Below are 16,019 nucleotides of genomic sequence, written 5' to 3' on the forward strand. Positions count from 1 at the left end.
AGTCCCCTTTACCAGATAACATATTCAAAGGTTCCAGGGATTAGGATGTGGACATCTTTGTGGGGCTACCACATATCCACTTGCATAAAATCCTTCATTCTCTTCTCATTACTTTTAGGATAAAATCCAAACTCTTCTGGATGGCTATTTCTTTATCATCTCCCACAGCATCTCTTGTTACTCGTCACTTGTCATTCTGCCTTCTAGTATAATTGAACTTCTTTTAGTTACTTGAACATATCCTGTCTCATGTTCCGGCTTTAAAAAATTTTTTAATTTAATTTATTTCCATTGGGGTATAGTTGATTTACAGTATTAGTGTCAGTTGTACAACATAATGATTCAAAATTTGTATAGATTATACTCCATTTAAAGTTATTATAAAATAATGACTATATTCCTTATGCTGTATAATATATCCTTGTAGCTTACTTATTTTATACATAATAATTTGTACCGCTTAATCCCCTACCCCTCTCTTGACCCTCCTCCCTACCCTCTCCCCATTGTTAACCACTAGTTGGTTCTCTGTATCTGTGAGTCTGTTTCTGTTTTGCTATACTCTTTCGTTTGTTTTATTTTTTAGATTCCATGTATAAGTGTTTGTCTTTCTCTGCCTGACTTATTTCACTAAGCAATAATACCCTCCAGGACCCATCCATGTTTTTGCAAATGGCAAAATTTCATCCTTTTTTTATGGTTGAGTAGTATTCCATATATATGTACACACACATATACCACATCTTCTTTATTCACTCATCTGTTGATGGACACTTAAGTTGCTTCCATATCTTGGCAATTGTCAGTAATGCTGCTGTGAACATTGGGGTGCATGTATCTTTTCAAATTAGTGTCTTTGTTTTTTTTCAAATATATACCCAGGAGTAGAATTGCTGAGTCATATGGTAGTTCTATTTTTAGTTTTTTGAGAAACCCCCATATTGTTTTCCACAGTGACTGCACCAATTTACATTCCCACCATCAGTGTATTATGGTTCCCTCTTCTCGACAACCTTGCCAACATTTGTTATTTGTGGTCTTTTTGATGATAGCCATTCTGACAGGTGTCAGGTGATATCTCATTATGGTTTTGATTTGCGTTTCTCTGATGATTAGCAGTGTTGAGCATCTTTTCGTGTGCCTGTTGGCCATCTGTATGTCTTCTTTGGAAAAATGTCTGTTCAGGTCTTCTGCCTATTTTTTAATTGGATTATTTGTTTTTTTGATATTGAGTTATTTGAGCTGTTTATATATTTTGGATATTAACCCCTTCCCGTGTATATCATTTGCAAATATTTTCTCCCATTCAGTAGACTGTCTTTTCATTTTGTCAGTGGTTTCCTTTGCTGTGCAAAAGCTTTTAAGTTTCATTAGGTCTTATTTGTTTATTTTTGTTTTTATTTCCTTTGCCTTAGGAAACAGATCCAAAAAAATATTGACCATTCATGTCAAAGAGTGTTCTGTCTATGTTATCTTCTAGGAGTTCTATGGTGTCGGGTCTTACATTTAGGTGTTTAATCTATTTTGCGTTTATTTTTGTATATGGTGTGAGAAAATATTCTAATTTCATTCTTTTACATGTAGCTGTCCAGTTTTCCCAGCACCATTTATTGAAGAGACTGTCTTTTCCCCATGATGTATTCTTGTCCCCTTTGTCATAGATTAATTGATCATATGTGCATGGGTTTATTCCTGTTCCACTGATCTGTGTGTCTGTTTTAGTGCGTATCATGTTCTGGCTTTTGCACTCTGTAATATTTGTCTAGAATCTTTTCTCTTTCTTCTCTGTAACCTCTTCTCCCAAGCTACTCTTTAGCCAACTGCAATTCATAATTTGCCATCCTAGTTTATATGTCACTTCTTCTAGAAGCCTCTCTGACTCCCCAAGTGTATATTAGGTATCTTTTCTATATGTTGTCTATAGTATCTTGTTATGGTACTTATCTTACTGTATTGTAAGTGAATGTTTTGTTGGATGATTCCCATATGAGTCTAGGACATAATGGGTGTTCATATTTGTTAAGCTATTGATTTATTATTGAACATGTTGAAAATTGTATTCTGTTGTTCCAAAGATTATAATGTTCTATATGATGAGATTTTAATGAAAAACTTGGATTTTATTTGAAGCTTTAGTTTTCATATATTTTAAGTTTTATAATTCCTTATAACAAAGTTTTAAATTGGCATCTACAAATGTTAAATATTTCTATATTTTCTTTATCTTGACAGTTTATAATTTATCTTAACATGTAATAAAGTAGGAGAGCAGGAATACAGAACAAGGGTAATTTTTATAGTTTATTAAAATATGAGAATGTGAACCTCATAAAAAGTACAGTATGTACTTTCTTGTAGGCATTCTACAATAGGGATGAAAACATGAAGATTTAAGTTATAAGTTTTTGTCCTCAGGGATCTTACATTCATGTTAGAGACACAGAACTCTAAATAAATAAATATGATACAGTGTGAAAAACACAATAATAATTTAATATTTTGTGGAAACATAGAGGAGGGAGCTGGGATAAATATAGAATCCAGGATTCACAGAGATAATATTTTAGCTTTGTCTTAAGGGAATGAGTAGGATTTTGACAACAGGAGAATTCTAGAAATGATACTCAAGACAAAGGGAACATGCCTGAGCAATGTATGTTGATGTGCATAGGGTTAACAAAAATGTTTTTTGGATGCAGTGGCTGGGATAAAGATCCGGTATGGGTGCTGCTGACTGTGATCTTGAGCAGTCATTACTTTCTAGGGTACACTTGTTTTTCTGGGAAGTTGAGGAAGGTAGAGTTAACATAAGCTTCTGCAGTTATACTTACATTACATTGTTATAAAAGAACTTGATGTATTTAAGGCATGGCCAGTAGTTATTTATGACTTGAAGCCTTGGGGAATTGCAGGAAATGAGAATTGGGGCTGGTTTATGAAAAGCCTTTATATAATGCTAAGAAATTTGGATTTTATCCTGAAATCAATAGGGAGGTGATGATTCTAAACCAGGAGAGTAATATATATGGTCAAATCCTTATTTTAGAAACATTGTTTGTTTGTTACAGTAGATTTGGGGAGAGGAAGAAGGAAGAGACTGAAAAAGAGGCCAATCTATGTGAGGGCTTAAGAGAGTCTGACTAGTGGACTCACATATAAAATGTCATGGTAGTATAATATAATAGTATAACAGTATAATAGTATACTCAGCCTATTTACTCTAATTTTTTCACCACAGTTTTAACATAATTACCATAGAAGTGGTAATTTAGAAAGAGGCATAGCTCTAGAGGTAAGGAAACTGAAGAACATCAAAAGTTTGAACAAGAAAGAAGTGACATAAAATTTTTGTATTTAGTTCTTTTTTTTAAAGGATAACAGTTTGGGGCCACTTTGTGAAAGTATCAATAAGTTTACACAAAAACTTTTGGGATCACACATTACAATGATGATAATAACCATGAGTCATTAAGAAATAGTTACTATAGTTTAAGGTAAAGAAAAAACACCTGAGGACATTTAAAAGGGATAGATTCCAATTATCTATACATATACTTTTATAGTGTACTTGAAGCTGGAAAATGAGTTGAGAAGAATAAAATAACAGTTTTGAGCTCTGGTATATGCAAGGTACTTTACACATATTATTGCACTTAATCCTCACTACAACCCTAGGAGGAAGATGTTATTATCCACATTTAAAAGATGAGAACAACTAAAGTTCAGAGAAGTTATGTAACTTTTGGAAGGTTATATGGTTAGTGGTTGAACTATGCTTTCAAACTAATCTTCTCTGATCTTTTAAGTATCATGTAGAAAAGTTAGAAGTCAAAAAGGTGGGAAGAAAATTATGATAAGCAATAGCTAAAAGTCAGAGAAGTAGAGTTTCAAGAAGGAAGGGGTGATCAACAGTGGCAAAATTTGAAGACAAGTTCTGAGTAATCAGAATTAGGAAAAGACCACTAGAATTTATTATTTTACTCCTGGTAAATGTAAGATAGATGAAGATAATTCAAACAAGTAATATTTGCAGGTAAAACTGTTCTGTTTTATTACTTGAGGATAATATTTTACATAGTGTATATTTTAAAAATGTAACAAAGTTTAACTGCTCATAGTTTCTGTTTGTTTGTTTCAGTTATAGCAAGATTTCTTGATACAGAGCAGCTTCTTTCTGTTTTAGTCCAAATTCCAAAGCAAGACACGGTATGTTTATGTATAAATTATATGTTATATTGTTATACCTTATGTGATATAACTTGTCTTAATATGTAACAATTGGAAAATATGAAAATATTTTGGAAAAGTACTTCATTATTAATATCTGTAGTATTATGCCTTTTTAAAGGAAACTTTTTTCCTCAGTGTATTATCATATATGATATACTTAAAATGAAAAGTTTCTTAGGTGAGGAATTGGTATAGTTTCATTAATCAAATATTTACTTAAAGAATTTGGATATAGTTTTCAAAAACCTTAGATTATAGTAATTTGCTTAATAAATTAGAGAAAAATTGTTTTAGTTCCAAACGTCCTTTAAAAGGTGATCATTATGTGAAGTTTGATTAGTTTTCAAATGTGCTTAACATTTAAGAATGAAACAAAGTCTTTGGATATTTTTCAAATTTAAATACTTAGTGCCATATATACAATGGAATATTACTCAGCCATAAAAAGAAGCAAAATTGAGTTATTTGTAGTGAGGTGGATGGACCTAGAGTCTGTCATACAGAGTGAAGTAAGTCAGAAAGAGAGAAACAAATACTGTATGCTAACACATATATGTGGAATCTAAAAAAAAAAGTGGTACTGATGAACCTAGTGGCAGGGTAGGAATTAAGATGTAGACATAGAGAATGGACTTGAGAACATGGTGGGGGAAGGGTAAGCTGGGATGAAGTGAGAGAAACATCAACATATATACACTACCAAATGTAAAATAGTTAGCTAGTGGGAAGCAGCAGCATAGCACAGGGAGATCAGCTTGGTGCATAGGGAGGGTGGGAGGGAGGCTCAAGAGGGAGGGGATATGGGGATATATGTATGCATATGGCTGATACACTTTATTGTACAACAGAAACTAACACAGTATTGTGAAGCAATTATATTCCAATAAAGATCTATTAAAAAAATAATAAGTAAATACTTAGTGCCTATAGGCACATTCTATAAGGAAAGTGATAGATGGTTTTCATTCTTCCATTTAAGGTGAATTGAAAAATATTTACTTTAATGAAATACATGTACAGTTGACTGTTGAACAATGCAGGGGTTGGAGTGCCCCCCTCCCCGCCCCCCATACAGTTGAAAACCCACACAGGTGTGTAACTTTACAGTCAGCCCTCTGCATAGGAGGGTTCTGCAACTGGATTGTGTCATACTGTATTTTTTGAATAAAATCCACCTATGAGTGGACCCGCACTGTTCAAACCCATGTTGTTCAAGGGTCACCTGTATATTTTTGCTCGTGTGCTTAAAAAGGAAAGACGTCTTGTACATCAGTAAAATTTGATTTAAAATTTGATTACTTTGCAAATCCATTGAAGGCTTATCTATGTTTAAGAAGCCTTTCCATATTGTAGAGATAATGCTCTTAAGGTTCATTTGCAATAAAAACATTATATGGAAACGTTTTGGCTGTTGGGCAGGCAGAGAATTGGAAGTTTCCTTAAATAATTGAAACACCTTAAAATTCAATATATGCAAATGAAAGGTAACCTAGAATAACTGATGTCTGGAACAAAATTAGTTGGTTTCATACAATGAGGTTAGAAGCATTCCTTCCTCTTCAATTTTCTCATAGTGTTTGTGTAAAACTGGTACTATTTCTTCCTTAAATGTTTGGTAGAATTCACAAATGAAGCCATTAAAACTTGGAATTTTCTTTGTAGGAATGTTTTTGACTCTAAATTCAACTTCTTAAGTATTTAATAGATATGATGCTATTCAGGTTACCTGTTTCTTCTTCTTCTTTTTTTTTTTTTTTTTTTGGCCACGCAGCTTGTGGGATCTTAGTTCCCTGACCAGGGATTTGAACCTACAACCTCAGAAGTGAAAGTGCAGAGTCCTAACCACTGAACCACCAGGGAATTCCCAGAATATGTTACTTTTAATTAGGGTGTTTATTTCATTTGTACCTCCTGAGATTATTGATATGTTTTGATTTAAATCTGCCATCATGGTACGTTTTTTCTATTTGCTTTCTTTTCCTTTTCTTCTGCCTTCTTTTGGATTAATTGAATATTTTTTATGACCCCATTTTACTCCTCTGTTGATTTATTGGATAGAACTCATTGTTTTGTTATTTTAATGGTTGCTTTCAGGTTTATAGATTACATCTTTAGCTGAATTCAGTCTACCTTCAAATAATATTACGTCACTTCACATATGGTATAAGAACCATAGAGCAGTGGCAACAGAAGCAAAAATAACAGAAGCTGGGAGTACATCCAACTAAAAAACTTCTGCACAGCAAAAAAAAATAACCAATAAAATGAAAATGTAACTCCAGAATTGGAGAAAATATTTGCAAATCATATATCTGATAAGGAGTTAATATTCAAAATATATAAAGAACTCATATAACTCAATAGCAAAAAAACAAACAATCTGATTAAAAAATGGTCAGAGGAACCAAATAGATATTTTTCCAAAGAAGACATATGAATGACTAGCAGGTGCGTGAAAAGGTGTTCAGCATCACTAATCATCAGGGAAATGCAAATCAAAACCACAATGAGATATCACCTCTCACTTTTTTAGAATGTCCGTCATCAAAAGGATGTAAGATAGCAAGTGTTGGTGAGGATGTGGAGAAAAAGGAACCCTTGTGCATTACTGATGGAATGTAAATTAGTGCAGCTAAATTTATGGAAAAGAGTATATAGCAGTTCCTCAAAAAATTTAAAAAAATAGAACTACCATATTATCTAGCAATCCCACTTCTAAGTATATATCCAAATGAAATAGAAGCAGGATGTCGAAGAGATATCTGCACTCCCATGTTTATTGCAGCATTATTCACAATAGCCAAGATATACACACAGACAGACACACACTGGAATATTATGCAGTCGTGAGAAAGAAGGAAATACTTCCATTTGTGGCAACAGGGATAGCATTGAGGGCATTATGCTAAGTGAAATAAGCCAGACAGAAAATGATAAATACTGCTTGGTTTCGTGTATGAGAAATCTAAAAAAAAAAAAAGCAAACTTACAGAAAGAGTAGAAAAGTTGTTGCCAGGGCTTGCAGATCAGGGAAATAGGAAGAGGTTGGTAAAAGGGTACAAACTTTCAACTATAAGATGAATAAGATCTGCAGATCAAATATAAAACATGGTGACTATAGTTGATAACACTGTATTGTATAATTGAAGTTTGCCAAGAGAGTAAATCTTAAATGTTCTCACATACAAAAAGAAAGATAAATATGTGAGGTGATGGATGCGTTAATTAACTAGATGGGGGGATCCTTTTTCAATGTATATGTACATCAAATCACCACAATGTACACTTTAAATATATTACAATTTTATATGTCAGTTATACCACAATAAAGCTGAAAAAGAAAACCTTATGGTAGTATGCTGCCATTCCTCCCATTCCTCCCACTGGGCTATTGTCATATATTTTATTTCTACATATATCACACAGTTTATTTTTTAAAATATAACAGCTTTATCAAGGTAGAACTCACAAAGCATATACACCACCCATTTGAAGTATATACAGTTTAACCATGTTTTGTATATTCATCGTTGTACAATGAACACTACAGTCAATTTTAGAATGTATTCATCACCCCAAAAAGCAATGCTGTATCCATTAGCAATCACTTGCCGTCCCTCCCAATCCTCTTCCCACCAGTTCTTGGCATTTCTAATCTATCTGTTCCTTTAGATTTGCCTATTCTTGACATTTCATATAAATAGAATCACACAATATGTAGTCTCTTATGTTTGGCTTTTTTCACTTAGCATAATGTTTCAGGTTAATTCATATTGTAGCATACATCAATATTTGATTCTTTTTATTGATAAATAATATTCCATTGTATAGATATAGCACATTTTGTTTATCTGTTCATCAGTTGATGAACATTTGAGTTGTTTGCACTTTTGATTATTAATAATGCTGCTATGAATATTTATATACAAGTTTTTGTGTGGATGTAAGTTTTGTTTATCTTGGATCTGTACCTAGAGTGGAATTGCTGGCTCATATGGTAACTCTATGTTTAATTGTTTGAGGAACTGCCAGACTGTTTTCCAAAGTGACTATCGTTCTACATTTTCACCAGCAGTCTATGAGGGTCCCCACATCCTTGCCAACATTTGTTATTATCTGACTTTTTGATTCTAGTCATCCTAGTGGGTATGAAGTAGTCTCTTGTGGTTTTTATTTGCATTTTGCTGATATGACTAATGATGTTGAGCACCTTTTCTTGTGCTTATTGGCCATTTGTATATCTTCCTTGGAGAAATGTTTACTCATATCCTTTGCTAATTTTTGATTGGATTGTCTTTTTATTATTGAGTTGTAAGAGTTCTTTATATATTCTGGATATAAGTCCCTTATTGTATATATGATTTACAAATATTTTCTACCATTTATTGGGTTGCCTTTTCATTTTCTTGATATATCCTTTGATATTACATGTTAATTCCCTTCCAGAAGGATGACTATTTAGCTTTCTTTCCTTTTCCTTCTATAAACATGGACACTTCCCTACTTCCCCTCACCCAGTAAGGTTATAACATAATTTTAGTTAGATCAAAATGATTATGACTATCCATGCTACACAGAACTGAGCATGCACAACTTTTTACATTTTTCCCCCAGAATTAATAACTTTTTTTGTGTGTGGTTTACCTTGTACTTTTACTGATTCAAGCATAGATGTTTTCACCAACTATATAAATATCCTTTCAGTATATTCTAAATATCCTCTCAGTATTCATTCATTCACTTCAGGTACTCAGTCACTTTCAACCTCTGGAAGATGTCACTCCCACAGGTTTCAAACTTGTTCCAATCTGGATTGGTTACCTCTCTTGTGCTAGTATACAGCTATGACCCCAGATTTCTCTTCAACATCATTGTTTGTCTTTCCTATGTTGGATCTCTCTCTCTTTTTTTTTAAATATTTATTTATTTTATTTTTGGCTACATTGGGTCTTAGTTGCGACACGCAGGATCCTCCACTGTGGCGCACAGGGTCCTTGTTGCAGCACATGGGCTTCTCTCTAGTTGTGGCCCACATGGTCAGTAGTTGCAGCGTGTGGGCTTAGTTACCTCTCAGCATGTGGGATCTTAGTTCCCCGACCAGGGATCCAACTCACGTCTCCTGCATTGAAGGGTGGATTCTTAACCACTGGACTATCAGGGAAGTCCTGGATCTCTTGTTTTTTATATCCCAAGTCTTCCTCTGTTTTGACTTACTCTCTTCTTTTCATGGAGCACATTTTTTAGTAACTTTTTGAGAAAGAGTGAGACTTTACATGTCTGAAATGTTTTCTCATTTCCTCATGATTGATTGATAGTTTTGCTGAAAATAGAATTCGTCAGGAAGTAATTTTCCTTCAGAATTTAGGAGGCATTTCCCCACTGTCTTGTAGCTTATAATATTCCTATTGAGAAGTTGAAACCATTGAGACTCCTGAATTTTGGATATGACTGACATATTTGCCCCCTCCATTCTCTGGAAGCATGTAAAACCTTTTGGTTTCAGCATCTTTAGAAAGTGAAAATAAAAATTAAATAAAATCTCAAATTTTCAGAAAATTTGCAAGTACATTACAAAGAACTCTTTTTTTTTTTTTTTTTTCCCAGTACGCGGGCCTCTCACTGTTGTGGCCTCTCCCGTTGCGGAGCACAGGCTCCAGACGCGCAGGCTCAGCGGCCATGGCTCACGGGCCCAGCCGCTCCGTGGCATGTGGGATCTTCCTGGACCGGGGCACGAACCCGTGTCCCCTGCATCGGCAGGCGGACTCTCAACCACTGCGCCACCAGGGGAGCCCCAAAGAACTTTTTTTCCTGAAAATTTTAAGAGTTAGTTGCTGACATGATGCTCTGTCACTCTCAAATACGTTAGTATTTCTTACAACAAGGCTATTCTCCTATTCAACAACAGTGAACCTTCAAAATAAGAAAATTAATGATGATAATACCATTTAATAACATTTAATCCTCAGACCCCATTCAAGTTTTTCCAATTTTGTCAATAATATCCCTTATTATTTTTTTTAAGATGTATTTATTATTTATTTATTTATTTATTTATTTATTTTTGGCTGCATCGGGTCTTAGTTGTGGCATGTGGGATCTTCGTTGAGGCATGCGGGATATTTTGTTGTGGCGCACAGGCTGTTGCAACGTGCAGGCTTCTCTCTAGTTGTGGCAGGCAGGCTCCAGGGCACGTGGGCTCTGTAGTTATGGCATGTGGGTTCCATAGCGTGTGGGCTCTGTAGTTTGCAGCATACAGGCTCTCTAGTTGAGGCATGCATGAGCTTAGTTGCCCCGCAGCATGTGGGATCTTAGTTCCCTGACCAGGGATCGAACCTGCATCCCCTGCATTGTAAGGCGGATTCTTTACCACTAGACCACCAGGGAAGTCCTGCCAATAATGTCCTTTATAGAAAAAGGATTCAGTTAAGAATCAAGCATTGCCTTTAGTTTTTGTGTCTATTTAGTCTTCAATCATCACCTTGACACTTGAAAATTATGGGTATGTATTTTTGCTCAATTTGGGTTTGTCTGATGTTTCCTCATCATTAGATTCAGGTAATATTTTATTATAGGAAAGAATTAATTATCAGCTTATACCTGAGAGCAGTCTCTTTGTTGTCACCTTGTGTAATGTGTAGTATTACGCAGTCATACATATTCATGATTTAGTTTCGCTGGCTATAAGAATTAGTAATATACCATTGACCCTTGAACAACATGAGGCTTAAGGGTGCTGACCCCCTGCAAATTGAAAATCCTCATATAATTTTTGACTTCCCCCAAACTTAACTATTGATAGCCTACTGTTGACTGGAGTCCTTACTGATAACATAAACAGCTGATTAATACATATTTTGTATGTTATATGTTTTTATACTGTATTCGTACAATAAAGTAAGCTAGAGAAAAGAAAACATTATTAAGAAAATCATAAGGAAGAGAAAATACATCTCCAGTACATATGTGTATTTATTGAAAAAAATCTGCGTTTAAGTGGACCCATGCAGTTCAAACCTGTGTTGTTCAAGGGTCAGCTGAACATGTTTTTGCATTAGACTGTTTCTGGTTATATTAAGAAAGGAATATCAGTTTAGCCAACTAGCTCTCTGGGAAATATCTGTGATTAAATAACCAGCTTCTGTAATCAGTTTGACTGTCAGATTTTAGAAAAGCCCAGTGGGCTAAGTGTAAGGTAATTCTGTAAACTGAGAATCTGGCATCTTTTTTTCCAGTCTAGAAAAGGCAATCTGTAACTAGCTCCATAAGGTTTTTATGGGCCAGTGTTACTTCCCACCCTTTTTAGTTTTGGGGGGATCAGTCATAGTTGTACATTTTTTCCTTAACCAGCACATCTGTCCTTTGTGGAGGCTTTTTATTTTATTTTTTTTTTTTTTATTTATTTTTTTTTTTTGTGGTACGCAGGCCTCTCACTGTTGTGGCCTCTCCCGTTGCGGAGCACGGGCTCCGGACGCGCAGGCCCAGCGGCCATGGCTCACGGGCCCAGCCGCTCCGTGGCATGCGGGATCTTCCCGGACCGGGGCACGAACCCGTGTCCCCTGCATCGGCAGGCGGACTCTCAACCACTGCGCCACCAGAGAAGCCCTGTGGAGGCTTTTTAAAACATACTTTCCACACCTGAAACTAACACAATATTGTAAATCAACTATACTCCAATAAAACATTTTAAAAAAAGGAAAAAAATAAAGTAAAAAAAAAATACTTTTCAGATGAGATGTACTAACTTTTAAGGAAACTTAAGCAATATATTGACTTTATACATAATTCATGAATTTCAGTATTCCTTATACTGTTTCTCAGTTGCTGTTTCCTTAACCATCTGGAGATATATTTTAAATGAGGCTTTTCCTTCGTTTAATATAAGCATATATATATATATCTTAATTAAACATGATATTTACTAAATTAATTCAGACTTGTGCTGGTTAAATTGCATTATTTGCTTAAGCTTGTGAATGAACTAAATGTTCTTTTGGCTGAATTTTATGATTGGCTTAAACTTCTGAATGTTCTCTGAAAATTTCCAGTATGGAATTGTTTGCCTAAGATGAATTCTCATATTTTCTCTTTAAGAATATTGATTTTAGAAAATGCATATTTTCTGATCATAAGTATTCATTGAGAATAAAACTTAAATTTATTATTTTAATTAATCCAAATGTCGTTTCTTTTTATGCAGTGTTTATAACCTTACAATTTAATGTATTGCATTAAGAATGTTTGTGTTTTCCATTATAAACATCCAAAATACTTCCTGCAACATTTGAAAACCTTGATATCAAAGAATTTTTTTCAAGTTTTTACCCAAGTTTCTTTGCTTTGTTTTGAATAACTTTTAATTTTTTTCCATTGATTTCAGACTGCCATATAGAGTATGTAGTACATGGCTCCTTCTTTAATTAATTCAACAAGTTATTTTCCCAAGCATTGTAATGAGTGCTAGGGATACAGTAAGAAGTAAATCTCTAATCCAAAGGAATTTATAATTCATTTTGAGATTTTGGTTAAAAAAAAAGCAATTACAGCATAGTATTATCAGGAACTGTAAGGTATCTGATATTCTACCCTACTTGCAAGCTAACAAGTTAGCCTGCCACAGTTTCATACATGCTGACAGAAGACACAGACTCCTAGATCAGAGAGAAAGGACTTTATACTCACAACGGCAATATCCAGAGTATCAACATTTTCTTGCACTGATTCTCCAAGCTCCTTTTCCCACAGGGCGATGTGAAGAGGGCTAGGTGATACCTGCACATACAGAGTTTTACAGGAGAGAATTGCTGATCTTAGGGAACCTGAATCTTTTATAATGGGCAGTAAGCATATTTGCCTGCTATTATGCAGAGAGGCACCATCTTTATCTTCTGAGACTGTAAGCAAACCTGCCCTTTGCTGTAGAAGGAGACATTATATCTTTCAAGGCTATTCACTATATAAATATCCTTGAAAAGTCTGTCCAGAACAAAGGCAGTCAGTGCCTTTGCTCATAAGATACACAAAAACACAAAAGGCCAGTAGAGAATTGTCTCCCAGTTCTCCACGAAGAAACTCTTTCTCTTCTTGGCTTTGAAGAAGCAAGCTGTAAAGAGACTGTATTAGTGTTCTATTGCTGCATAACAAATGACCTCAACTATAGCAGCTTAAAACTACACATATTTATTATCTCACAGTTTCTGTCAGTTAGGAGTCTATGCATATCTTAGCTTGGTTCTCTGCTTAGGGTCTTACAAACTGCAGTTAAGGTGTCATTCAGGGCTGGATACTCATCTGGAGTACTCACCTAGGGAAGGGTCTGCCTCTCTGCTCATGTGGTATGGGCAACACTTAGTACCTTGCAACTGTAAGATTCATTGCTGTTTACTTTTTCAAAGCCATTAAGGTAGGAAGAGATTGGAAGGAGAGACAGAGAAAGAAGAAACAGGAAATCACTAATGATATAAGAGGTTAAGAGAGTACCTGTGTAAATATAGTAAGACAACTCCTCCACAGCAGGATTTCTCAAACTTGGCACTGTTGACATGTTGGGATGGATGATTCTTTTACTGTTCTGTGCATTCTAAAATGTTTAGCAGTATTCATACCTTCTACCCACTAGATGCCAATAGAATCCAATTGTTATACCCAATTGTTACAGCCAGAAATGTATTCAGGCATGACAACAGTGAACACCCATGTGATAACCACTCAGGTAAAGGAACAGATATTGCCAGTACTTCAGAACTCCCCTTCTGTTCCTTCCTGTTCATTATTGTCTACCTCCCTCCAAAAAGAAACCACTTTTTATTAATTACTTTTTTGTTTTTCTTTATAACTTAGTTTTACCTGTTCTTTTAAAAACTTTAAATATAAGGAATCATTCAGTGTGTATTTTTTATATCTGCCTTCTTCTATCCAACATTGTGTTTGTAAGATTTAGTCATGTTGTTGCATGTAGCTGTAGCTCATTTATTTCCATTGCTATATAATATTCCACTGTATGAGTATGCCATTATTCAGTTCACTGTTGTTGGACTTCTGAGTTGTTGGCAGGTTTTGGCAATTAGAAATAATACTGCTTAATTATTTTATACCTGCTTCTTAATAAAATTTTGGACATATTTTTATTGGGTACATAAGAATGGAACTTCTGAGTCTTGAGGTGTATCTTCAACTTTAGTTGAACTTTTGGCAAACATGATGTTTGCCAAAATGTTTTTCAAAATGATTGTACTAATCTACAGTCCCATCAGGAGGGTATGAGAAGTCCCATTGCTCTTATCCAAAACCTGATATTGTCAGTTTAAAAATCTTAGCCATAGTGGTTGGTAGATAGTAGTATTTCACTGTGGTTTTAATTTGCTTTTTCCTGTTAATGAGGTTGAATACCCTTTCATATGTATATTGACAATTTGACTATCTTCTTTTGTGAAGGTCTTGCCCATTTTTCTATTGAGTTATCATCTTTTATGATTTGTAGAGCTGTTTATATAAGCCCTTCGTTGCTTCTGTGTTGTGAATATCTTCTCCCACTTTGTAATTGGCTTTTTTTGCTCAGTATTGTGGAGTAGACATTGTTGGTGTGCCACCCACATCCCCTTGGCATTGACTTTTGTGTATGGAAGACATCTCACTGCAAACAAGCTGAAACTTTCTGCCTGAGGACTTTCTCTGGCCACCGGAGAGACTAGAGAGTAATCAGGAAGTTGCTGACCCAGTGATAGGTCTTGACAAATACTGAACTGAAGTTGGTGAATAATTGCCCCATTTTCCTTACCTCTGGAAGTAGTTTCTGAAGCTTACTTTACACCATCTCTGAGAGGTCTCCAGCATGATTGAGCTATGGTACCATACACTGGTAACTGGATCATCATTACATCCTATATTGATGTTCTTCCCTTGCCTTCTTACTTCCCCACTCTCTTGCCTATACTTCCTGGAATTACTTTTCAAATAAGTTATTTGGTTTCTAAAAATTGGTTTTTGGAGAACCTATCCTGCATCAGTGGTGTCTTTTGATGAATAGAAATTCTTTTTCTATGATTCATTATTTTGTATATATTATGAGACAGTCACCACAGTAAGTATAGTTAACACTCATCCCCATGCATAGTTTTAAATTTTTTTCTCGTGATGAGGACTTTAAGATCTACACTCTTAGTAACTTTCAAATATGCAATACAGTGTCACTAACTATAGTTACCATGCCGTATATTAAATCACCACGACTTATTTATTTTATAGCTGGAAGTTTGTACCTTTTGACCTTCTCCCGTTTTGCCTCTCCCCCACATCCTAACTCTGGCAACCACCAATCAGTTCCCTGTATTTATGAGTTTGGTTTTTTGTTTGTTTTTAGATCCATGTATAAGTGAGATCATGTGGTATTTGTCTCTGTCTGAGTTATTAGAAGTCTTTAATTTAAATATAGTCTACTTTATTTTTTTCCTTTATAGTTAGTGTTTGTTGTATCCTGCTTAAGAAGTCTTTACCTACCCCAGTGTCTTGATTGTACCTGTGGGATTTTAATTTATGGAGATCACTGAGTGATGACATGGAGAGGCTAATGCCATTTAAAGGCTATATGTATATATATACTTTTAAAATCTAAACTTATTTATTTATTTTTGGCTGCATTGCGTCTTTGTTGCTGTGTGCGGGCTTTCTCTAGTTGCGGTGAGCAGGGGCTACTCTTTGTTGTGGTGCACGGGCTTCTCATTGTGGTGGCTTCTCCTGTTGTGGAGCACAGGCTCAGTAGTTGTGGCACATGGACTTAGTTGCTCCGTGGCATG

The 16,019-nt window shown here is 35.0% G+C and overlaps 1 protein-coding gene across 1 annotated transcript in view; it reads left to right on the forward strand.

Moving 5' to 3' along the window:
• MSH4 (mutS homolog 4) overlaps positions 1-16,019 on the forward strand; it is a gene marked incomplete at both ends in the record, with an annotated part of 92,548 nt that overhangs the window by 23,644 nt on the left and 52,885 nt on the right. Inside the window, one exon of the mRNA XM_079697683.1 lies at positions 4,139-4,206. Within this exon, the coding sequence (XP_079553809.1) occupies positions 4,139-4,206 (68 nt within the window). The remainder of the gene's footprint in view (positions 1-4,138; positions 4,207-16,019) is intronic.

This window comes from Hyperoodon ampullatus, assembly GCF_949752795.1.
Source record: "Hyperoodon ampullatus genome assembly, chromosome: 2".
In the NCBI taxonomy this organism is placed as follows: domain Eukaryota; kingdom Metazoa; phylum Chordata; class Mammalia; order Artiodactyla; family Ziphiidae; genus Hyperoodon; species Hyperoodon ampullatus.